Source organism: Sarcophilus harrisii, chromosome 3 (assembly GCF_902635505.1).
Source record: "Sarcophilus harrisii chromosome 3, mSarHar1.11, whole genome shotgun sequence".
Lineage (NCBI taxonomy): Eukaryota > Metazoa > Chordata > Mammalia > Dasyuromorphia > Dasyuridae > Sarcophilus > Sarcophilus harrisii.
In genome coordinates, this window is record NC_045428.1 from 367001585 (window position 1) to 367026735 (window position 25151).

The 25151-nt window shown below is 35.7% G+C and overlaps 1 protein-coding gene across 2 annotated transcripts in view; it reads left to right on the forward strand.

Annotated features, from left to right (window-relative positions):
• Positions 1-550: 550 nt before the first annotated feature.
• The window catches only part of SATB2 (SATB homeobox 2), a 217356-nt gene continuing 192755 nt past the window's right edge, over positions 551-25151 (forward strand). Inside the window, exons 1-2 of one of the 2 annotated variants that reach the window (XM_031960233.1) lie at positions 551-627; positions 5481-5708. In XM_031960233.1, the coding sequence (XP_031816093.1) occupies positions 5540-5708 (169 nt within the window). In that variant the 5' untranslated portion in view covers positions 551-627; positions 5481-5539. Of the gene's footprint in view, positions 628-3349; positions 4176-5480; positions 5709-25151 lie in introns of those variants that run through there. The other variant, XM_012544916.3, reaches the window with a different exon arrangement.

Below are 25151 nucleotides of genomic sequence, written 5' to 3' on the forward strand. Positions count from 1 at the left end.
CTCATTATGAATAATCCCTCTTCCGAGTTTTTGTTACGTATTGATTAGTTGCCCTGTGCAAATTGAAAGTTTAAAATATTTTGTGATTTTCCCCAAAGAGTTAAATTGAACAAATAACTTAAAAAAGAAAAAAAGATCTTGATAAAGAGAAAGGAAAGATTAAAACGTAAAAAATGGTAATCTATACTTAATTGTATACTTTATTTAAATCACCTTTCTCCTGAACTTAATCATTTAGAATCATTAGTTTCCAGGAAAACTTTATAAAATATTTACACTTTATAAAATATTAATCGATTAACAATATGGTTGTGTTTATAGAAGTTTAACCAGTGTAATCGTGATGTCGACATAACTCTCTTAGGCTAGCAAAGGGATCTTATTCTCGAAATGTAAATGAAGATCTTCCGACAGTGGTGTTTATAAAATAGCTCATTAATGGTTTTGGATTGAATCGTTCCAACCATCCGCATCATCAGTTATAATAATAGTGACGAATCAGACAGGAAAGATTCTGGCTAAATCATTTGCATTTTTTTTTCCAGAAGTACTGAAGTCCTAATATCACCAATTCTTCTAAGTTTCTGGACATTGATCTGGAGGAGGATTTCGTAGATCATCAGCAAGGTATGAAAAGAAACCAATTATTATTATTATTATTATTCATTATTAAGGCATTAACTAGAAATGTTTTCCAATTTAAAAGGTACAAAGTTTTACGTTTTTGTTCAATTTCTTTGACTCAATTTGCGACGTGATATTACAGAAGGAACATAAGTTGGTCACTCAACTTGGTTTCCTTGCAGCCAGTAAAGTTAAACTTTTAAATTACTAACTCGAGATGATTTAATTTAGCCAATTTGTTTTCCCCGACTCCAAATTCTGCATGCCCTTTACCAAATTGACTCTACTATATAGGAGACTATGGTGTTAGGGGTAAGGAGCAAGAAAGTGGTATGGCTTTAAAAAACAAAACAAAATTACTTCAGCTCATTTCTTTCTTAACAACCCTAAACCCTAACTCTTTCTCGGGCTTGCTGGAGCCTTTCTCCTTCGAGGCTCCAGCCAGATGTGGTCGGGATCAAGGTTACGGTGTTGGAGCAGCACGGAGACCTTTCTTCAAAAAAGCTTCTCCCCTCGCTCTGTTTCGCGGTTTGGAAGGAACCGGACAGAGCACGCTCCGATGCCGTGGTGGGCACATCGGGTGGAGGCATAGTCCCTCTTTCTAAATTCTGAGTTTACCACCGATCCCCCAGCTTATTCCGGCTTTCCAGAGGTGTCGGCTCGAGTGAGTTTCCCTAAACAAAACTTGGTTTGGCCCTCTGGCGCCGCCATACAGGCAATGCTTCTTAAGGGGGACCGTCTGCTTTGGGAGCCACAGGCTGCAGGGATCCCTGGGGGAGAGGTGGACGCGTGGGGGAGAAAGAGAAAGAGAGTGGGAGGAAGTCAGGCTGGAAAGGGAGGGGTGAAGAGAAAACTATGAAGGATGCGAAGGCTCTCTCAGCCAGCTTCTCTGGAGGGAGGGAGAACCCCACCCCCGGCACAGCTCCTGCTCTCCCCTCTTCCTCCCCAATCCCCCTCCTTTTCTCCCCGTCGGAGTGGCGCGTGTGCCCGGCCGGCTTCTATCTAGGGCCAGGACCCCTTCGCCCACGTGCCCACTCTTTAAGGAAGCCCGGGTCTGAGAACCAGGCCCGCGGAGACAATAGCACGGGCCAGGAACGCCTGCCCGGATTGGGGCTCGCTCCACCTTAAATCAGAGCTGCCGCTGAAGCAGCTCGGTGGCAGCTACGGCCGGGACCCGGACCTCTCCCGGGAAAGGGAGCTAGCAAGAAAAAGTTTGGGGTGCTGTTGGGTGTTTTCGGGAACCGACCCAGGCTGTTTGCGTCCCCTCGTTCCATCTCCGCCTAGGCTCTTCCCTGCCCTGTTCCGGGGGCGCTCCTTCAGCCAGAGAGGCGGCAAGAACCCCGCGCAGTCTGCACTCGCTTCCCCCGAACCCTTCTAGAGCCCGGGCCCGATCCTCCCTACAGAAGCCCGGGCACTAGAGGTGCTAGTTGTGACTACGGGGAACAGCAGGGTGGAGAAAGAAAGAGAGAAATAGACCCGCCGCTTCCTTCTGAAATCCTACACTGGCTTAGCCAGTATCTCCCGTCATTCTCCCTTAGCGTCTCCGCTACACACGCCATATAGCCTCCCCCAGACCTGTTCCATCGCCACTAGTGATGCTTTCCTTTCCGGCCGCCCCTAGCCGCGGCCCGGCCCGGGAACCGAGCGAGTCTCCGGAGCAGTTCCCGGCGCTTAACGAGAATACCTCGCCGCCTTGTCACCCGCTATTGTTCTTGGACAATTTGCTATTTCCCGTATAAAGCGTGAACGTTCATACGTGTCTATCTCGGGGACTGGATCCTCAGTTGGCCCCTGGACGGCATGCTCCGGGCTGAGGGAAGAGCCCCAAACACACTGGGAAAAGTTACTCGCAGGGGCGGAAGAAAGGGGTGGCAGGCTGGCGGGCGGGCGGACTGAGTAGGTGGGAGTTGGAGGGGAGTGAAGGGAGGGGGAGGCTAAGGTGGGGGAGGAGGTGATCGCCCTCCTATCTCCAAAGTCGAAAGTACTAAGCGCAGTTGACAGAAAAGGAAGCGGCGAGAAAGAAGCGGGCTGATCTGAGTCTTCTCTGCACGCTGAGGTGCGGGGCTCGGCGCCGGCGCTGCTGCTTCTGTCGCTGCTGTCGCCTCCTCTACCTCCCGCAATCCTGAGGAGGCGGCCTCTGCTGCGGAGCACGGCCGCCGGCGGCAGAGGAGAATACGAGCACCGGAGATCAGCGCTCGCTTCGCTAATCCTGTGTCATCCCCTACCCGGTCCTCGGCTCCCCCCGAATCCGTGTCTCTGTCAATCCCCTTCTACTCCTTCGGAGGCTGTGGTGCCACCCCTCTCTTCACTTCCCTCCCTTTCCTATCCCTCCCCGGGCTGCCCTGAGCCTCTTCACCCTCTATCTTCCAGCGACTCCAGCTTTACTCTCCTCCTCTACCCCCTCCCTTCTCATCCTCCCTACAACCCCACTCCCACCCCCGCTTCTGCAGTCCGGGTGCAGTTGAGTCGCTCCGAAATGTAAGATTGATTGATTGATGTTTAATTTCCTGCCAGGCGGGTACCCCCTCCCTCCCTTACTCCCTCCTCCGAAACCTCCCCAATCCCCCTCCCTGCCCCCACTCACTTCCCTCCCTCACTGCGGTGGAGTCTGGATTGGACTTTTGGGTAGGCTTTTTTTTTTTTTTTTTTTTTTTTTGGGTGCTTGATCCCGAAATATCCCAGAGACTTTTTTTTTCCCTTTCTAAATTATTATTTTGAAGGAGCTAGATCTGGGGACGGAAAGGAAAAGGAGGGGGGGGGGGGGAGGAAATCGGAAACCAAGGACAACCCAAAAGGACTCACTTTGCCTGATGACTCAACGCAACTAATAATCATCTCCCTCTCAGAGTGTCTCTCTGTGGCGTGTCAGTGAGTCCGGCTCGGGCTGCTGCTGCTGCTGCTGTTGCTGCTGGCGGCGGCAGAGGAGGGAGAGACTGAAAGTGACATATCTGGGGCTGCAATTCTAGTCTCTCCCCCTCTCGGTCTCTTTCTCCCCCCTCCACCCCCCACTTTTCTCCTTGATTGTAGCACCGGCTCCAGCTGCTGCTGCTACTGCTCTTCCTCTCCAGAATAGCAGCCCCTTTAGCAGCAGCAGCGGCCGCCGAGGTCTCTTCATTTACCCTGCTTTTTCTCTCTCTATGTGTTGGTTTCCTTTCTGAAGGTGTGAAAAAGCCTGCTCTCCCCCCACTCCCCCGCCTTCGTCTTCTCCCTCCCCTCTTCCCTCCCCCAACCCCTCAGCCACGAGCTCTATTGCCCCTTTGGTAGAGCCCTTCCTCCTCCTTCACCTCTTCCTTCTCCTCCTGCTCCTCCTCCTTTCCCCCATCATCATCATCACCAATATCACCATCATCACAATCATCTCACAAGAAGAAGACATCCTGACCCAGGACCTTAAAACATTAGGATTGGAGGAAGAGGAAAGGGCAAGGAAAACAGAAAGGAAGAAAACAAGAACGTTAAAAAAGGAAACAAGAAACTTTCCACCCTGGATTCTCTACTTTTGATCCATGGACAGAGCTCAGCTCAGCCAAGTTACAGACAGACTATAAGCAGTAAGTACAGAAGATAAGACACTCATACTGTATAACCATCTTTTATGAGTTGCGATAAAACACGCTGGGTCAGATATAGCTTCATTCTTGACTCCCCCTCCTTCCTTTTCCCTTCTAACAGCTGAATTAATTGGGAATGAATCGGTCCTGTCCTCAGTCATCTCTTCTACTCTTTCCCACCCTCACCTGGTTTCCAATATCTTTTATCAATGCGGCTTTATCAACCAGTGAAATTCTCCTGCGAGTGTTTCTCGCGCAGTTTGTTGTGTTTTTACTACTTTGTGAAGTCAGCTGGCAAACGTGAACCCCGTTTAATTAAGAGTATTTTCCTCTTCTTTTCACCTTCCCCAAGGCCTCCTCCCTTCTCTACCTCAGTAATAATTGGTGCGACCTGCAGGTTCAGTGAGGAGAACGTTGGAAGTGAAAAAGCCCCAAGAAAACTTTGTGAAGAATTTGTGAATATGAGTTTTATGCAGACTGACATTTCATCAATGAATCAAAATGATTTTTGATTTCGTACTGTGGTGTGGATCCCTTCTCCCCTTAAATTCAGGATTAGACAAAGATAAAAATGTTGCAAAATAATAATTGCAGTCTCTCCTTCTCTGTAATAGAGATTACTCTGGTAAATACCCAGAAGCATTTTGAATGCTGATTACTGTTATTATAGATTTGGGTCTTTGCAAAGTTATTTGGGTGTTTGAGTCTGTTTTGTTTTTTCTTCCTTCTAAAATGATTCTGAAAACGATAAAGGGGAGGGGAGTTAAAGGATGCCGTGTGCCTTCACGTTCGTGTAGAACGACCACGCAGCACTGAGTGCATCCTTCATGTGGTTAATCGGGTTACTTGATAAATGTGTGAATGCGTGTGCACACCCTCTCCCCCGTTCATTGTATGTGTAGTGTCTTTCCCGAAGTTCAGATCTTCTCCCGCCCTCACCCCGAGCATGGTGAGATTGTCACGCCCAGGAATGATTTATGCCAATGAGGTTCAAATGAATGGGCCACTTCTGGGAGCCCTCTGCAGCTCGCCGGTGCCCCAGCCGCACAGTTGCGAAGTCCTGGGGAGCGGGGCTAGTTGAGGGGGTAAAAGCACAAGCTTCCGATCCACTTCTGGCTGACAAGTGCAAGATTGTATGCTGTATGCTCTCTACAGCTTGGACTTTATTTGGCTAACGCGGGAGGAGGAAGTTTGTATTTATTTTGTAAAGCAATGTATAACTGGCTTGAACATCTATCACGTGTGTGAGCAGTTTTTCCCTCTTTTTCCCCCCCTCTTTCCCTCCCCCTCCTCCTCTTCCTTTAGGTCCTTGCTCATTTTATTGCGATCTGCCTGTGGGAACTTTGTCTCCGAGTCAAAGTAGCATGGAGCGGAGAAGCGAGAGTCCCTGTCTAAGGGATAGCCCAGATAGAAGGAGCGGCAGCCCTGATGTCAAAGGTCCTCCTCCAGTGAAGGTGGCCAGGCTCGAGCAGAATGGCAGTCCCATGGGAGCCAGAGGGAGGCCCAATGGCTCCGTGACCAAGTCAGTGGGAGGTAACCATCCAATAGTATTAACGTTCACATAACAGACTGGCAGCAAAGTGATAATGGCATCAGGGTGTCAGGGTTCATGTTGATTAAGCTTTCCTTCTTGGTGTAGGATTACAGGAAGTGGATTCCAGATTGTTAAATAATGCCCCACTTGCCTCTCACCAGCAAGTAGCAGCTTCATCTGTATAGTTAAGACAGAAAGTGGTTTACCCAGAGGGTGGCATTTTTTGGGCACTTTGCCACTGTGTGCTGAGGTGTTGGCAGGTTTATGTCACAGCCAGCTAACTGTTTCTAGCTTTTCCTCGAGAGCATTTTTTAGCGATTTATTCTTCAAGAGCCTAAAAGGGTCTACAGAGGAGATGAAGTTTAGGTGTGTTTGCTTTCACATTCTGGTCAGTAATGATCAATCTTCTGTACTCCACAGCCTCATTTTGTATCTATGCCAATGCTTAAAGGTAGAATAATCTCATTATTAGTCTTCTTTAAGAATCTGGAAGTTAAAAAAGTGAGTCACAGAAAATTTGTGTTTTATTTCATTTTGGTTCTCTGGAAACTTATTGTTACCTTTTCCCATGTGCCAATAGTTACTTGGGGGAGGGGAGAATGAATGATTGAAGCTTTTAAAGTAATGAATTTGTAATTTAGTTATAGACTGTATCATAGGCTTTAAAATTAATGGACTGTGGGCATTAAGCACATTTATTCATTCATTCCTGAAATTTTCATTTGAAGGAAATCTATGGAAGTATTTTGTTTGTAAGTATAGTTTCTTTACAATTGAATGGAAAAAGTAGCCTGAAAAAAATCAAATACACCAGGGCCTATTTATGTTAAGGACAATCTTAAGAGGAAATGGTGTATTTTTAAAGTTTTTTTTATTTCTATAACTTTTTCTCATTTTTTTACATTAAATTCTCTTGACTTGAAACTTTTCGTGCTTTAGCTTACTATAATCATAGTTTTATCCCCCCTTTTCTGTTTAGTACATAATCTAATCAAAATAATTATTATATGACATTGGGGGGAATGTAAGAAGGCATAATCTAATAGAAAAGAGTGGAGTTTTTTTTTTTTTTTTTTATTGTTGTTGTTGATTTGTTTTGTTGTAGGTGTCCAGATTGTATGTTTCTGAGTGGGTAATTTAATTCTGTCAGCTCTTTTTTTTTTTTTTTTAAAGTGAAGAACAAATAAGTTGTAAACATGTGTAAAAGAACTTGTCATTTATTTTACCATCAATCCTCCTCCCTCCCCCATTACTCCCATTACTGTGGAACTGAAGCACTCTAGACAGTTACCTTTCTGCTCTCCCACGTGGGTAATTTAAGGTATTTATTCCCTAAATTTCTGCAATTTTGCCACAAACTGAGAATTTTAATAATTTGAACATTTACTTCAATAAAAAAGAAGACTTTTTATGGCTTCTTATTTTCAGTAGCAACAAATTAATGATCATTGTCAAAGAGGAGGTAATAACTTGGCTGTGAATCTCCTAAAGTATTTTAGTAAGGCTTTGTTTGAAAGAAGGTCTCAATTCTTCACTGTTACGTAGTGATAGCCCATTATTAATTTGATCTAAAATTTTTTGCACCAGTAAGCCTAGAAAATAATAAGTAACCTTTTTGAGAAAGAATGAAATGTCCCAGAGGTCTTGTGATTAAGGAAAGAATGGAAATATTAACAATTTCTTAAAAATTTCCTTTATAAAAATATTGACAAAACATTTTTAGGTTATAAATTTTGTCTTATAATTATAATTCTACTTCAACAAAAGAAACATATAGGTGTTTTGTGATTACATTAATAGTTAAGATTAAAGCTGGCCAATTTAAAGGAGAAGAATTTCATTCAGTTTTTCATGAATGCCCTCGTGCTTAAGATTAAGGATTAAAAATCATCTAATTCTACTATTCCCTATCAGATGGCATATTATAAGTTTGATTTAGACTGAAGTTTGATGTCCAGTGAAGATTGTTGAATATGTTTTACCAAGATGTTTTTGTGCTTCTTCATTTTCCTAAACTTTTCTAATAATTTACACTTACCAATGCTTCTGAAAACAAAATAGAAAACAGAATTTACTTTGTTTAAATCTAAAATTTTTACAATAATTATTATAAAAACAGTCAAATTATATATTTGTTAGGATGATGATTAAGATTTTTAAAAATAAAGTCCTCAGTATAAAAATAGCATAAAATATTTCTAGTTGTATTCTGAAGTGCTTTTTAAAATTGTTGCCTTTTATTCAAAATAAATAAACATTTTCAAAGTTGTACATACTAAGGCGGACTTGAAAAAAGTCCCCTGTTTTGTAGATTTAAATTCATGAGGTTCCAACATATACATTATTACAGTAATACTTTTGGCCTTACCAAACATTGATCAGATATATTATTTGTAGTATTACATAATTAAATTACATTTTAAAACAGTTTAAAGCAATACTTAAACCTTTATTTTAAAAAAGAATAAGTAAATGTTTATATGCAATTTAAAACATTCTAACTTGGAATGATTTTACATAATCGTCTTAATAATTAAAAAAGCTTTATGATTTGAATTTTATTATTAAAGGAGAAAGGAGATTCTTCTATCACATTACCTCCTTTTACTTTAGCTTTCTTCTAGAAGTATTTTCAATTTACATTACTTCAGAAATACATTTTATAGATATTTCTTCCGTGATCTTTTCTATTTTCCACATGGTGAAGATGGACATAATCAAAAAGTGCAAAAAGAGAGTGAGATGTTTTATTTTGGGGAAGCTGAAATATTTAATGAACTTCAATGAGTTTTTAGAAAAATTCAGAGAAAAGGGGAAATAGTAAAATTAATTGCATTAGAAACAATGATTTCTGCTGTTATTTTTGACAAGGATTGAGATGGAGAAGCACACATGCAAATTTTATTGTAAATAGAAAATTCCAGTTGGTATTTTTAATCTCTCTGGATTTTTTTGGAGTAACTTTGATGAAAATTAAATGCACATAAATGAAGCATTATTATGGTTACCATAGTAAATTAGTGTAGGTAATAGATACATAATCAATATCTTTAAGGTTCCCTTTTTATAGGTATTCTAAAAGTTTGATGTTTCCAATGTGACTGATGTCATCAGGATATGCACTAAGTACATTAGTATATATATTTTTTTGTTGTTTAGCCATCCAACACTTTCTAGGATGTTTCAGCAGTTATCTAGGCAGACTGTTTTAAAGCATATATATAATATATGTATATAATAAAGTATAAGTGCTCAGATGTATATGATTGGCAGATTTTATAGAGGGCCTTCAGAAAAAAAAAGGCTAATATCCCTTTAAAAAGCATATGAAGCCTGGGAGAGAGTTTAGAGCAAGCAAGAGCACTGTGGTGTTGACAGCTTTATATCCCTGTTGGGTAACATTCACTTACTAGAATTGGCGTCCCCTCACAGTTAGTAATTCACTCCATAAGGATTTTGAAAAAAAGGGATGATTAATAGTTAGGATATTCATATTTGTGAAATCATTGATTAAAACAGGAACCTGACTTCTTTTTTTTAAAGGAAAAGATTATTAAAGATTTTGAAAATAAGAGTTTAAGGGTCCCTTCACATATATTAGAATATATTCCAAAAACGTTTTGCTGTATATAATGCTTCTGTGTGGTAAATTAGGATAGAAATGTATGAAGTATTAGGAAGAAATCAGCAAAAAAAATCTTTTTCATTCCATTATTAATGGAAGTCTTTCAATTTTTAATTATTGGTTTAAAGAAAAATGACTTTCATTTGGATGTTTAAAAACTGTATGGACAGTACATGAATACTCCAGATTATTTAATTATTCAAAAGAAGTTTTCAACATTAGATATCTTTTTTGACTTTGTTTAATTGCAGATATTTGTTCATGATCTTTTTTTGCTGCAGTTTTCAAAGAAAATATATCTATATATGTTTAAGTTTAGGGTAGGAGTGTTCTGACATTTATTTTATTCTTGATTTAAGGTGCTTCTCAAAAACATAATCCTATTTTGTTAAAAGATTGTCTGTCCAAATGACTCTTTTATAGATAGTTTCCCCAAAGTTTATGAAAGCTATCCTTCTCTGGTACCATGCAGTCCTTTAAAAGACATAACTGTCTTGTTGTAGGGGAAAAGAATTGTTATATAACACATACTGATGTGTTCAAATAGAGAAACAAATGTGATCAAGATTGTTCGTCAGGATCTCATTTAGTGTTGAATGTTGTTTGCAACAACAGTTAGTTTAATTGTCTACATGTGGAACATTTCCTTATAAGTAGATAAAGGAAGAATTAAAGTAATAGATGTTATACATTCATCAGGTCAGGTAAAATAACTATATTATTAATTATTTTAGAAGGAAGTTTTCTTTTATGAAATGACTGTTTGAAAGTTTATGTCAATTAGTGAATTAGAAATATATTCTCTTGTTAATGTAGATTTGCAAAAAACTCATCAAAATAATTTTTAACAAAAAGATGAACATAATATTAATTTCTTATGTTAAAATTAAATGTCATTTCCTAGAAAGAGAAAAGAGGTCTTTTGTTTTCCCTGAAAAAGGCCTCCTTTCCTTTTTTCTGGCTTCATTTTAGATCTCTTAAATAGAATCAACTTAGCCTGTGGGGTCATCCAGAATATCCTCTATATTTTTTGCTGAGATAGAAAAATTGCCCTAAGTGTTTTCAGTCTTTGGCCTGTTATTAAAATAAAGACATATTTGGTTTAAAAATATATGCAATTGAACATGCACATTAAACAGAATATAGGGTATCCACCCATTCAGTGTCCTAGGCATAATTTGATGTTTTAAGTATCTTTGGAACTTTTAAATTCCATCTTGAGAAACCCACTGACCATTATATATTTCAGTTTTCAAGGTCATATACAATGAAATAAAAAAAAATATTTAGCAGTTACTTGAGGCATATTTTATACTCACAGGAAATAGCCACTGTCATTTTATTGAGTATGTGGACAGCAATAAGCTCAGAACAGTTGGTATATTCAGTGCTAATTAATTCTTTTTTTCTTTTATGAGGATGCATGCCATTTACATCAATAAAGGAGAAAGGCAGCTTTCTTGGCAATTATTTATTGGGTAATTGAGTTAAATGTTATTGATATTAGTGAAGTTCTAATAATTCTACTAGACCTTTGTTATTGTTGGGCACATGTAAGAAGGTGGAAAACAATGAGTAATTTAGCATGGAAATTATGCTCTGCATTGATAAATTTATTCTCATTTTTTAAAAATGTGAAATGTCAGGGTGTAGCCATCCTCAGTTGAAGATAGCATGCCTTTAGTAGTAATAGAAAAATTTTAAACATTTCCCCCAGCCCCACCCCCGACTTGGATCACCTTTACTTCTGATACCTTTCCATTTCAATTGAAATTGCAATTAAAAAAATGAACTAAGAAGTAAAAATATCTATAAAACCATAGTTTAGTAGACTTGTTCAAGAATTAGATAACCTGAGATCAAATTTTTCCTATCCTACTTACTATCAATGGGAACTTTGGCAATTCTCTTAATCATTCTGGTTCTCAGTTCCCACATTAGGAAAGTGTGTGTGTGTGTGTGTGTGTGTGTGTGTGTGTGTGGTGTAATCCTTTGTACTTTTGATCCTATGAACTTATAATTATTGATATACTTTGTATATAACATTAATCATTCAACTTATTTTTTATATCAGCAGGATGTTTGTGCTTAGTTACTCAATACAATAGAAAATACTTGATTTCATCTTTTTCTAATCAGTAGAATTTTCTCCCTACCTTTGTACCAATATGCCAGAGTCTGGTAACATTCATTTTTTTTTCCTTCTTTATTTTTCCTACGAATACTGAGATACAATGGCATTTTGGAACATATTTGAAGATAGAGTGTGTGACAAAAGTTGTATGTGTAACAGTTTGTCAGTGAAAAGTGACAAGTGGTAAATGACAAATGAAACGCTGGCACTGCTACTCTTTATTTTGATAAAAATGTCTCAATTTGCAGTGATATAATACTGTTTCATATTATTTCATGAGTAGTGTTAGATGCATAAGTAGAATTTAAATTTTGTGAACGGAAAATTAGCAGCCCAGTTATCTTTTCAGAAGCTTTGGCAGCAACTTTTTTTTCCCAATCCCCTATCTCCACCCCCAGAGGATAAGAACAGCAGTGAAATATTGGACCTGACCCATATATTTTTTAACTCCTTATCCTTATCCTTCTTACTTTTTGGATGAAAAATCATTTCTGAAATAACTGAAAATGGTTACAAGTAGGAGACCTTTCAGTTTAACTTAAAATAAGTTAGAAAGCTTGCCCTTTGGTTTAAAAATTCTATTATAAATAATTCCCTTTAATGTAAATATTGGATTGCATCTGGGTTGATTTTTCTTAATAGTAGTAACTACTTCAGTTCCTGGTGAAAAATAGGTTCTTTTGTTGCATTGCACTTGAAGTTTCTGAATCATCTAAAAGTGTTAAAATCGTCTTTTTTATACTCATTACAATGAGTTTCTGATCTGACCACATAACTGAAATGATATGAACATTTCAAAGTAAACAGAAAGCTGTAAATGAAACACTATTAAGATAAAGAGTTGGATCTTTAAGGATTTTTTTGGGAAAAAAAATCTCCAAACATACTAATTTCCCTTTTATTTCCACAATGGCTTCTTTTTTAGCATAAAAATGCGTAATAATTGTAAAATATTGAAAATAAACTTTGAATAAGAGAACATATATGAAATTTTGTTGACATCATAAGACATTTGTCTTATGATTTTAAAATTTTTTTTCAAAATGATAATTTGGTGCTAAATGACAAATTTTATTTCATTTAAATATTAACATTTAAACTTCAACAAAAATAATGAAAAGGTGATTTAATTAATTATAAGTGAAAACTAGAGCTTACAATGGCTTTCTCTGTGAAGAATTTTTTGAAGAGAAAAAGAAACATAATTAGAGCTGATAAAGGTTGGACTTTATTCAACTATTTTACTTTAACATACAATTCATATGATATAACTGGAATATCTTCAAAAGCAGAAATAAAACAGCTTTTGGTGACAGTTTTCTCCTTTTAAATTTGTGTCTACTCTTAAAGTTAAAATTATTTTAAGTTGTAATTACCCATTTTTTTCAAAAAACAAATACAGCAAGAATAGGGCTACGAAAACCAACTACCTGAATACCTGTTAATAACCTATCAATCAACAAGCATTCATTAGGTTTCTACTATCTGCCAGACACTTCGAAGTTGAACCCTAATCAGACATAAAATAAAGGAAAGAGCTCTGTCAGGTGATTACTAAAATGGAAGTAAAAGTAACAGTTTTTAAAACAAATTTTAGCATAACATACAATTATATACAATCTTGAATAATTTTTAAAAGTTGAATAAGGAATTTAAAATAGAACTTCAAGGTAAAAATTAAGAGGTGAAAGAAATACTTTCAAGGTATATATGTGGAATTAAGGCCTTTTATATCTTAGTAACTACACAGTGTCCACTAATAGCTGCTCAGTCACTGAAATATGCCTAGCTACTTCAGTGTCTTCCTTTGTTCCATTGAACTTTCGGAAAGATGGTGGGAAATGCCTAGATGTTCTGCTGGGAATAAACATTATCCATAACTTTAAAATCTGACAGAGGTGATTAGTAGGAATATTTTTATAGTAATTTTAATTTAATCACATTAACCACACATACATTTTCTTTCTTTTAAAAGGTAATTTTTGCTTTTTGGTTTTTCCTTTTGCTTGGAAGCAAATGTATTAGACCACTTTTAACTAAATGTGATCATTTTGTTGCTTTTAAGGGTTTTTTTACAGTTTTTTTTTAAAGTATTCAAAACTTTGTTAGCATGTGATTTTTTTCAGAATGTGCAAAATATATACCATTTCACAAACTCAAAAGGAATATTAAAGGAGACACAATTAACATTATTTTCATATCTGGTGACTAAAATGTGTTAAAATAAACAGTATTTTCCTTAAATGATGTTTTCACTATTTGTAACATTACAGTGGGCAAAATACAACATTTTAAATAGTTATTAAATAAATATGTGCCCATTTTTAAATTCCTTAAATTAGATGACATTATTTCAACTTACCAAGAATTTGCTTTTGTCATAATCCAAAGATGCTATCAGAGCAACATGATAAATGTCTCTTTAAGTGTAGTAGTAAAAGAAAATGACTTGTATTCTGAGGCAGTGGATAGTTTATGTTGTTTTGGACCCATTTCCAAGCAGTGATCGAAAACAGATTACAATAACAATTATACAGTCAGAAGATGCAATATCCATTTCTGTTTTAATTGAATGAAAGAATAATAAAAACATCATTAAGAAAAATGAGGTGGACCTGTCACACAATGTACAAATTTTTAGACTCAGAGAAGATGCAGAGTAACTGGAGTGCTTGTAGTTTACTTTATCACATTTATTAGCTAAAATTGGTTTGGTGGAAAAGTACATTCAGCCCTGACTCTTTATGAAGAAGGTCATTGAAAGAATCTATGAGAACTGATTATTAATAAGACATTAAAAGTAATTATTAATTTTGTCTTTCTATTCAGTTTTGGAGAACAGTTTACCTTTCCTTGTGTTCATCTATCATTTCTACCCTCACCCCTTTTTATAATGGGGTAATGATAGGAAGCTTAGCCAGTTAGGTAGTTCCAAGTTTATCTCATATTGACTGAAGTAGGAGCTTTGCCTTTTTCACATAAAGGCTGTATGTAGCTCAAGAAAAGCTTAACTAGTTATGAATGTAGTACTCCTTCATCCTTCTCCCTACTTTCTCACTTTTTCCCCTACTTCTTGAAGGGGAAGACTAGAGTAGAATGGTTTTATTGACTGAACAGGGCCTACACACTTGTTTTTCTTTAACATGTTGAGAGATGAGGGGAGGGAAATTGAAGTCTTTCTTTTCACATCAGTATAACTCTACTTGTCACACGAGACATAGCAGGCTCTGAGTTTGATCAACAATAATTTGGATCATTAAATTGATAATCTCTAACATTTCTGAGCTTCTTGCTGATACTCTCCAGGGATGTCCTTTCAACAGCTTGTTAGGGAACAGGAATGGAACAGTAAGGAGGAACAGGAAATCAATGGCCAGTTTTCCACCACTCTAGACCTTGAGTTTCTTAATTTATTCACACAGACTCTGAGCTACTAGAGGCTTGGATTAGCTTCACACAAACTCTGAGCTATTAGGAGCTTGGGAAGTGGCTCAAGACACTATAGTGGTGTGAAGACATTATGGCCTTAAATAATTTTCAGTATTAGTAAAAGGTAAAGTACAACTTTGGACTAGTTGGCAAACAGGTGTACATTAAAAATCCCCTTTGCTTGTCAGTGAGCCCTTCCTTTCTTTGGCCCAGTAGACTTTTCTTGGATAGTGTATGAAGCGATTGATGGAAGTAAAGGAAGAAGCAAGAGTTGAAAATTTTTAGTAGAGATCTCAAAAATCTCAGGATCGCTTAAAACATGTCTCCATATCCTTTCCAGAATAAGGTCCCTCGTTCCCACCTCTTCCTCTAAAACATACAAATAGCAACAATCTTCACCTCATTCCTTGTTGATGTATTGGTAGCATGGCTATTTTAATAGCAGAAGATTAATAGTGATTTTATTAAAATACTTTTGTTAGAATAGTTTTTTTAACTTTAAATTTTATATGACATAACACCACTGACTAACACAGCAAAGAATATGCCTCATAAGTGATTCTATTTTTCAGGTCACAATTTAACTATAAATGTTAATTTTGGGAGGAACATCACTTTACCCTGGAGGGAATTTTTTGTTGAATAATTTTTAAAAAGGTTACTTTTTTCATACATATATGAGACTGCCCTACTAAGTAAACAAATTAATGGTCTGCAGCTACCTTAAAATATCATTTTAATCCAAAGTGGGAAAATTTCAGTAATTTTCCATGAGTTCATATTGTAAACTAGCGGCTTTGATGTAAAAAAAAAAAAATCTGTTTCGTACCTTAGTCTTAAGAAAATATCTGAGATACATACTTTTTTTTCTTTCACTATCTTTGTAGCTGTTGTAATAATTTGCATTCCTTATTTATTTTTTTCCACCCAGTAATAAATAATTTTTTGTTGTTAATTATCACTTTGTAACCTAAGGAACTCATATTAAAATTATCTGACAGGATTTTATTTGGTGACTTCCTTAAACTCCTGACACACAGTTCCTCTAGTTCTTTGTTGGAATTTGAAGGACATTGGACAAATTCAGATGATTTATATACGAGCTTCCATATTGACATTCAATAGGATAGAAGAAATTAATCTATCAGGAATCTGAATATATTGGTGCATTATGAATTATTTTGATTTTAAAACCCTGTGTCATCTGTTTAATAACGAACAACCAACTTCTGAAACCCTTATGTAGATAAGAGCAATGAAGGATGGTTTAGGGAAGGGTCCATGGAGTTGTGAATAGTGCTACTACAGTAGTCAGCTTTGCCCAACTTACAGAATAGAAATGTTACAATTAAGTCTTAATGGCATAAATAAATAGTTTATCTTTTTTTTTTTTTTTTATCAGACAGGACATTAGAAGATCAAAATTCCTCCTTAGGTAAAGAGAGGCCCCTTCCCTTCCCTCAAAAAAGGAATCATAATCTCATTAGGAATTTATACCTTAAGACCAAGAAGAGAAAGTTTAGAAGGATTAACGAGTTGTCCCTGATTTTCTTTACTAAAAATTAATCACTAAACAACAGTTTAGTGTAAGATTACTATAGATAGATGTCCCTTCAGCCTCCTCCCACCTGACTCCGCCCCTCAAATTAAATCTCTGTTCACAATCTCAGACTTCAAATTGGAGCCTGAAACACTTTTACAACCAATTTATAGAGACCCAAAGAGTAAGATTAAAAAAAAAAAAAATCATTGAAAGACTGCCAATACTGTCACAAATGTCCATTAATTCTGACTTTGAAAAGTGTAGAAACTGTAGAAAAAAATACTTTGACTTTACCAAAATTTTTGGCTGCTGTGAGATTTTTTGAGCAGGCCAAATAGGTTTATGATGGATACTATGCAATCTTCTATGTAATGTATAGAATTCCAATTAACATGGTGTACAAATGTAACTCTTTTCACACTGTTCCAAGTAGTTAGTCAAAAACAAGCCGCAAAGTAATTCCCCAGGTCCCCAATAAAAAGATTTATAGCAAAATGATTCTCAGCCCCATAATGGGACTGTTGTAGGTTTGTGTTTGATATTTATAAGGCTGAAACATAGTCCATATACTCAAACCCAGCATTTATTGTAAACAAGTTAACTGCCAACAGCTTATATTATGACAAACATAATTATATTGAAGATTGATACATAACTTGAAAGTAAGTTTTGGAGAAACTGATAGTTATTACCTACTAAGGGCTCTGTGAGTTCCAATTTTTCTTTTTCCTTTGATATAATCATGTGGTAAAGCCAACTTTCTTACAGTCAGTTGCTCTTTAGCATATATAATAGTGCCACATTTATTATCCAAAAATGGAGAATACTTGTCTTTTTTATTTTATCATTTTGTATACTGGATTTATATTTTAAAATTGTGTCCTATGAGCATCTTACATATAGAATCCCTTTGGATGAGTCTATACAGTGAATTAGACAAAATAGCATTAAGATAACAAGGCTAACTTTCACCATAGTAGATACTGAAAAGGCATTTTGGACCACATTAGAGCATAGTAAACATGTCATACTGAAGATAAATCTTTTATATCTCCAAAATTATTTTTTAGAAAGGATTTTGGCATTTTATTTCATTATTTTGTAATGGACATACTAGAGTGAGAACTTTTTATTTGCCTATATGTTTTGTGTGTTTATATGTATACATACATACACACACACACACACACACACACACATATATATATATATATATATATATATATATATATATAAACCACAGAATTCCAGAAATTTGAAAGAAATGAGATAATTCTTTGATAATTACAGAGTTTCAGGTTTAGAAATACTCATTGTTGGGGAGATTGTTTTTCAGCTAGTGCTCTTTCAAGAACTTACTACATTTTTTCTCTCAGTGATAAGGATTTGCTCTCTTGTTTGTTCTCAGTCTAAAAAATTGTCTCCTATGTTGGTGGCATGTTTTAAATTTAGTAGCAAAAAGCAGTATCTTTCTTTCTATCAGTGGTGTTAAAAATCATACACCATCAAGTCAATTTAGGATAAAAATAGAATTTTAAGAGATTTTATATGATATTAATTTTTTTCCATTGGTGAATTTGCCTGTTTATTTCTTAAAGAACAATATTTCTTCTATTCCCAGAAAAAATAATTCTGCTGAAGACAAAAGATGTTTTAGAATCATGAAGTATAGAGAAATGTTTGGCTTTTTCACAAAGAATGTTTGATACTTTTTAAAACCAAATGCTGTTTCTTATTAATCTTTTTTCTTTTTATTAATCTAAGAAAATAACATTAATGATATATTTGCATATATAAATATGGTCATTTTGGTCATATTCTTCTTGTAGGAATACTTGTATTCCTGCTTCCTTACTTTTATAAGCAGTAGGTTTTTTTTTTTAATTGAACCAGTCCTAGTCACAGTAGTAATACCTCAGTGATGCAAAGCAGAGATGCCAATATTCCCTAGGGAAGTGGAGAATATTTATACAGTAATTTTGTTCTTACCTCCTTTTTCCTCTTCTTGCTCTATCCATATCCCCTGCAAATATTTGAGCTTTTGAGAGCTTGATTTAGGATTTTCTTTCTATATATTGATTTTTGTTGCAAAACTCAGAATCTACACCTGTTCAGGATGTCTGGAAGACTGGCTTTTAATGGTCCTTTTGTGTAAAGGTTTGTGAATCTTGCTCTCATTTTGTAGTGATAGTCCTCTAGAAATCTATTAAGTATCAATTTATCAATTGTTTATACATCTAATCAGAGGCATCAGCTTCTTCTTACAGGAGGCATTCTCTTGTGTTGACTGCTGCTGTGAAAATGTCATTTTCTGCTTTTTTTATTTGATAAAAATCTCTTCACTACAGTGTGATTTCCTTTGGGATTTTGTACCAGCATTTGATCTCAATTTTTAATAATTTTGGTGGGCTTAACTCCCAGAAGAAAACATGTTTGTGCTGTTATATTCCTACCAGAAGACTGGGTAGCCTTAAAATCTTTTCTTGCTCAGAACTTGGATTTTTTTTTTTTTTTATTAATTCCTTGTCACAGAACCCAAGTACAGCAGATCTTTCCATAATACCACAATGTTGAAATTAATCAAGCTGTTTGTGAAATTGTTTAAATTAACTGAAATAATACCCAGGCAGACTTGAAACCTGGACTTGGAACAAATTAACTTTAATCTGAAAGCACTTGTTATGGGTTTTTACTCTAATTGTGGTATTTATTGGTGGTAAACAAATAACCCACAATGGACAGAGGGGAAAAACACATAAGGACCTTCATTAGCTTCATCATTTGTTTAGTGTCACTTTTCTTATTTTTTCTCTTTGAATCTATACTGTCCAATTTAATTTTCAGATGAACAAGAAGCAGTCCTGTCATGAAAGGATAAAATTATAGATCTCTTTGATTTTAGTATTCAAAAATTGTATTATCTCCTTCCACATCTTGAAGGAAAGAATCCTAGTTATTTTTAAACAGCTGTCAAAGATTTACATTTTATGTTGATTTCCAAACAGCATTCTGCTATTATTCTGCTGGCCACCTACTAGACTTGAATCCAGGAGGTTCATATTAGTGCAGTACAGTAGAGTAGTGTGGAGTTGCAGGTGTAACAATCACTGACTTTGGGATCTCTACAAGCACAAGTCCTTGTGCCTTAGCAACCTGTATCAATAGAATGATATGCCTTAGAGAGATAAGTCAAATTTTGTTTGCCAACAGTGATGATATATTGGTCTGTGATCTGTTATTCTTTGCTCAAAGAAGAGGGAGAAAACTTCTTCATTGAGTTGAACCAGTGATCTTGAAGAAGGGGTTTTCTTCCATTTGTATTTCCTAGAAATATATTAGGGTCAAAGTGTTGTGTACATCAGAAGTGTTCCACATGTGTGAAAACGACTGAAGAGTTTATAAAAGAAAAGAAAAATTTATTAATACTTGAAGTATGGCATTGCATCAGGTTGAACGAGCATTACTTGTAAAGTGAGGATTGACTTTTGATGTGATTGTTATAAGCATCAATTTAGAGAAGGAAAAGGATTATTATTTTTATCCACATTAATTAGAAATCTATATTCAATATTGTGGTGCATCAGAGACTTTAAGACATCTCATTGTTTCTATAAAACATAACTATCAAAAAATAATTTTAAGGACTTTGGCTTTCTGGAGTGACTAGACTTTATTTGGTCATTTCTAGGTCCAAATTAATGAAATATCTATTTTCAATGTGGGCTGACTTGCCTACATCTTAAATCTTCCAGATTAAACTTGAATCCTTTTCCGGTCTTTTTTGTTGTTATTGTGAGGCAATTGGGGTTAAGTGACTTCCCCAAGGTCACATAGCTAGTAAGTGTTAAATGTTTGAAGCTGGATTTGAACTTGGGTTTTTCTAACTTCAAATCCAGTCCTCTATCCATTTCTGGTCATTTTTAATCATTGGATCTCAGAAATTGGATTGACTATGGCTGAAATCAGTGGAGAGGAACTACTTATACACCTAATTTTAGCCTTGGAGTCTAGGAAATGACTTTCTTTCAATCCTGACTTTCTTAGGGTCATTTTTAGTTTCTCAGACCTCTTAATAAGATGTGGGTCATTCTTGGACACATTGAAAAATAGAGGTATTATTCAAAAGAAGAGCATTATTTCAATGAGACATAATTTTATAATCTTTGTGCCTGTCTCAAAAGTAGGTATTGAACTATAACATCAAAAAATGGGTAACATATAAAGTCTTAGGGCTGAGTAATTCTGGTTTAATTTTGAAATAACTGTGAATTTATGTATTTGGGCAATATTCAGGCTTTACCACAGTTTTGGATGTTTTATACTAGAAGCATTGCCTTACTTAACAAAACAAACTATATTCTGGATAAATAGGACAGGGAAGGCTCTGAAATTAAGAAGGGTTGGGTTGGGGAAAGCTTCCTGTAAAATATGGGATTTTATTTCTTACTTAAAGGATGCCAGGGCAGTCAGTAGTAGGAACTGAGGAGAGAGAACATTACAAGCACTGGGGACAGAGTAAGAAAATTCCTGGAGCCAAGGTGAAATAGATCTTTCAAGGAACAGCAAGGAACAGGATACAGGGGAGGGTGTTAGAGGAAAAGCAAGAAATTGGATGCTGAATAGATGATTTTATATTTTATCCTGGTGGTAATAGGGGGCCATTGGAGTTTATCGAAGAGATAACTGAGGTCAGGGGGAGGGACATGGACAGATTTATGCTTTAAGAAAACAACTTTGACAGCTAAGTGGAGGATGGATTGAAGTGGGGAGAGATTTGTGCCAGGCAGATCAACTAGCAGGCTATAATTCAGGCAAAGGTGATAAGGGCCAAAGTGGTGATAACTTCAGAGGAAGGGAGTATATGTGAGAGATATTTTAAAGATAACAAAGGGTCCAAGCTTTAAGATTTTTTTTTCCTTCCACAATAATGACAATAATAGGTTTAGTGGTAAGGGAGAGAGATGAGGACAACAGTAAAATGTGTTGACATACATAATTTGTAGGTCAAATTGCCCTTTCAGTAAAATTTTACCTGAATTTTCAACAATAACTATTCCTCTGTGACATTTCCACATGCAAATCCTTTTGCTTTGACTAAATGGCTATTAGCTATAATATCCCATCACTTAGGGTGAATGAATTCATTAAAATTGTTTACTACCCTAGTGCCAAACTGAAGAATTAGAACCTTGAGGGAATGAAAGTTTTGTTTGGGTGGACCAAAGAGAACTTTGTTAGGAAAAGTAGGGTGGATCTAAAATGGATGCCACATGAATAGACTTGGGGAGAAGTTGAGAAAGTGGCACAAAGAGAGTTATGGGAGGAGCATTCCACTGACTAATGTTATTCCTAATTTTTACCTAAATTTAGTTTCACACTTTAGAAAGGAAAATTTTTTCCCACCTAATTTATTGTTTTCTAACCCCATACTCAGACTAATATCATTAATGCCATAAAATATTTCTATATTAGATCTTCATTTTAGTGTTTGTATTCCCAGCAGTTATCCAAGCAGTGATTGGAAAATAGTGTTTAACAATTTCATTCATTCATTTATAGTTCAACATTATGATTTAAATGGGCTTTTGTGGATTGCCCCAGGATACCTAGCTATCATTTATAAACTTTTTTTCTACTGGAAAATGTGTTTCAAGCAACTAATGGACAAGTTTCTGGAATGAAATTTACTTGTAAAGTTGGGAGGTCTAGAGGTGGGGGAAGGCGGTCTTGCTTGTAGTACATAACACTCTTGATTCATGGAGTTCTCTTAAATCAGTTTTTTGAGTGGAATTGTTCTTCAGTGTACATTGCCAGAGATTGTATTCAATATATAGTGCTGGAAAATGGGTTTGGCAGTGAATGTTAGTAAGATATTTCTATTCCTATCTTTGTATGTGTGTGTGTGGAAGAAGCTGTGTAGAAAATAATTTGCTGACTATTCTTTTTTTTTTTTTTTTTTTTTTTTTTAAGTAAATCTGCAGTAGAAAAAGTTTCTTTCCTGAGAGCAGAATTGTCTGAAAGTATGTATATTATTTGCTAGTTGATGTCTTAGAATTAGGTTTAGTATTTCTGGTAATAGTTTTCTATATTTTATTTATTTTGCTGCTTCAATATCTTTGCACTTTATTCCAGGTTGAGTTCTATTTTCAAAGGACAGATAGGAGAACCCCTGGCCCAAAGCCTTTGTAATCTGTAGCCCACACTAGAAACACACAAGGTGAAAGGCGCAGATATGATAGAAGCAACAGAAAGTGGGAGCTAGTCCCTGTAACTGTAGTTCTTTAGGAAACAGATGGGTTTTTAGGAGTTTTTCAAAAGAAGGGAGGAGAAATGCTAGATTCCTATCATTTTGAGAGGCTAGACTATTATCATTTAGAAGGCAGTTCTAAGAATAAAAGATGGCTCAGAAAAATTTGCAAACTCATTAGTGGGTGAAAGAAACAAAGGTGAATCTAGACCATATTGGTATCAGACTTTATCCTGCTTATTCTGTCCTACTCCTCCTTTTCTGAATACTAAACAATTATAGTTTTTCTTTTGTGTTATTAATAAGCATACTTTAAGCTAATATTTATATATCAGACTTTTAAAGTGATACTTATTTAGTGATTTGCCCCCTAAAAATGTCAAATGTTGGATTTCTGTGTTTTTAGATTTTAGAGATGTCTGTCTTCCCAGATAAGGCAACCCATTCATTTTACCCAATTCCAGAATATTAATGTGGGAAGTTAGTAAGGATAGGTGTGGCTAGCGGTTAGTTCCTATTTTATAACATTAAATGTTAAATATGTTAAACATTAAAATGTTTCGTAATTTAAAAAATAGACATTTTAGAAATGGCGACTCTAATATTTTGATCCTGAATGATTGCTCTTCTGCCCTTCCCACCCTCCAATTATCTTTTTCCCAACATCAGCCTTATATTGTTAGGATTAAACTTCATAATATTATAAAGTGGCTATCTCCAGAATCACTTAGGTATTCACTGCTGTGCAAACTACATAACCTGGCTTAATTTTATTTAGTGGGGAGAGGGAAGGAGAAACACTGTCCAGGAGAAACACTGGAAAAATTAATCTACTTATGAATAGAAAGAACAGACTGCATTCATTTTAGGTTAGGATCATAGATTTAGGCCTGTTTAGTAGCTCAGAGGATACCTAGTCTAATCCCCTAATTTTATAGATGAACAAATGGAGGCCCAGAGCATGGCTATGTGACTTCCCCAAAGTTATACTAGTAATAACTAGCACAGTTAGCATTTTAATGCAGGTCCTCTGATTCCAATTCTAACATGCTTTCAACTAGATGATTCTTATAAGCTTTTTTTCTGTTTTGTTTTTGAGATTGACCCAGTAGTGTTAGACTCATATATGATGTCTCAACCCCTAGAAATATAGAAACGAGAGAGAAATAACTAAGATGGCTACAAGTGTAGTCGTATCCGTATTTTTAGGTATCATTTTTGGAGGGTGGTATTCTGTTGAAACACTATACTTACATAGCAATACCCCTACCCTTTTTGCCACATTGTATAAAATGAGTATTTTTTTTTCTCATAGCATTAATAAGCAAGGTCATGGGGCTGCTAGGTGGCTCAGTGGATGGAGCACCAGCCCTGAAGTCAGGAGGACCTGAGTTCAAATTTGACCTCAGACACTTAATACTTCCTGGCTGTGTGACCCTGGGCAAGTCACTTAACCCCAATTGCTTCAGCAAAAAAACAAAAAACAAAATCCTAAGTAAGGTCATTCATATAATATTACTCTTATATTTGGCCTCATTATGAAGCTTATGATATGAATTATATTAAGAATTCTGGTATGTGTAGTATGTTGAGAATTATAGTGTACTCCAGTGGATGGACTAAAGTGATCTATCCTTGGTAGACTTTAATATCAGAACTCATGCCTCACTGTGTTTTAGATTAGCCTTGGGAAATATCTGACAATCTTATTTTCTTCATTTCTAAAATGGGTATAATAATTATCAGCTTCATAAGATTGTTTCAAGTTTAACACAAAACTCTAGTAAATGCTTTGCAAAGAAGCAAATACAAACTTTAGGAAAGTTATCTTTAACACTTTGATAATACAAATGACAAATTGATCTTTATAAGTAATAGAACAAATATTATTAGTAAAATAAATATTAATTTTAAAGGGGATCCCCTATTTATTATATTTCTATGACAATGAAATTTACCATTTGTTCCAACTGATAGAACAACATTTATTTTTAGCAAATATTTGGAGTGATAGGCTTACCTTTCGATTCAACTAACTCTATTGAAAGGAATTTGGCAATAATTATAATCAGAGATTCAAAGTTTTCTACTTGATTAAAAAAAAAAAAAGCAGAATGTTGAACACTATAGAGTTGCCATATTGGAAAGATTTCCTAGAACATTTCCCTTTAACTCCTAGTATTGTATTTTCATTTACTTCTATGTTTGCTTATTCTAATTTAAAATTTTAATTCGGCCTTTATTTTAACTTAATTTTTGAAGTACTTTCCTATTTTTAAAACATTTTCTTCAAAATGGTGACTTTCACACTGGAGTTTGCCTGTGATTTGATATTTTTCTACTTAGGATAAAGAGAATACTTAAGTCTCCTATTTCTTTCCAAATTGTTCTTTCTCTCTGTCTCTGTCTTTTTCTTTCTTTTCTTCTCTCCCTATCCCCTCTTTTTTAAAGTTTGTTCCAAGGG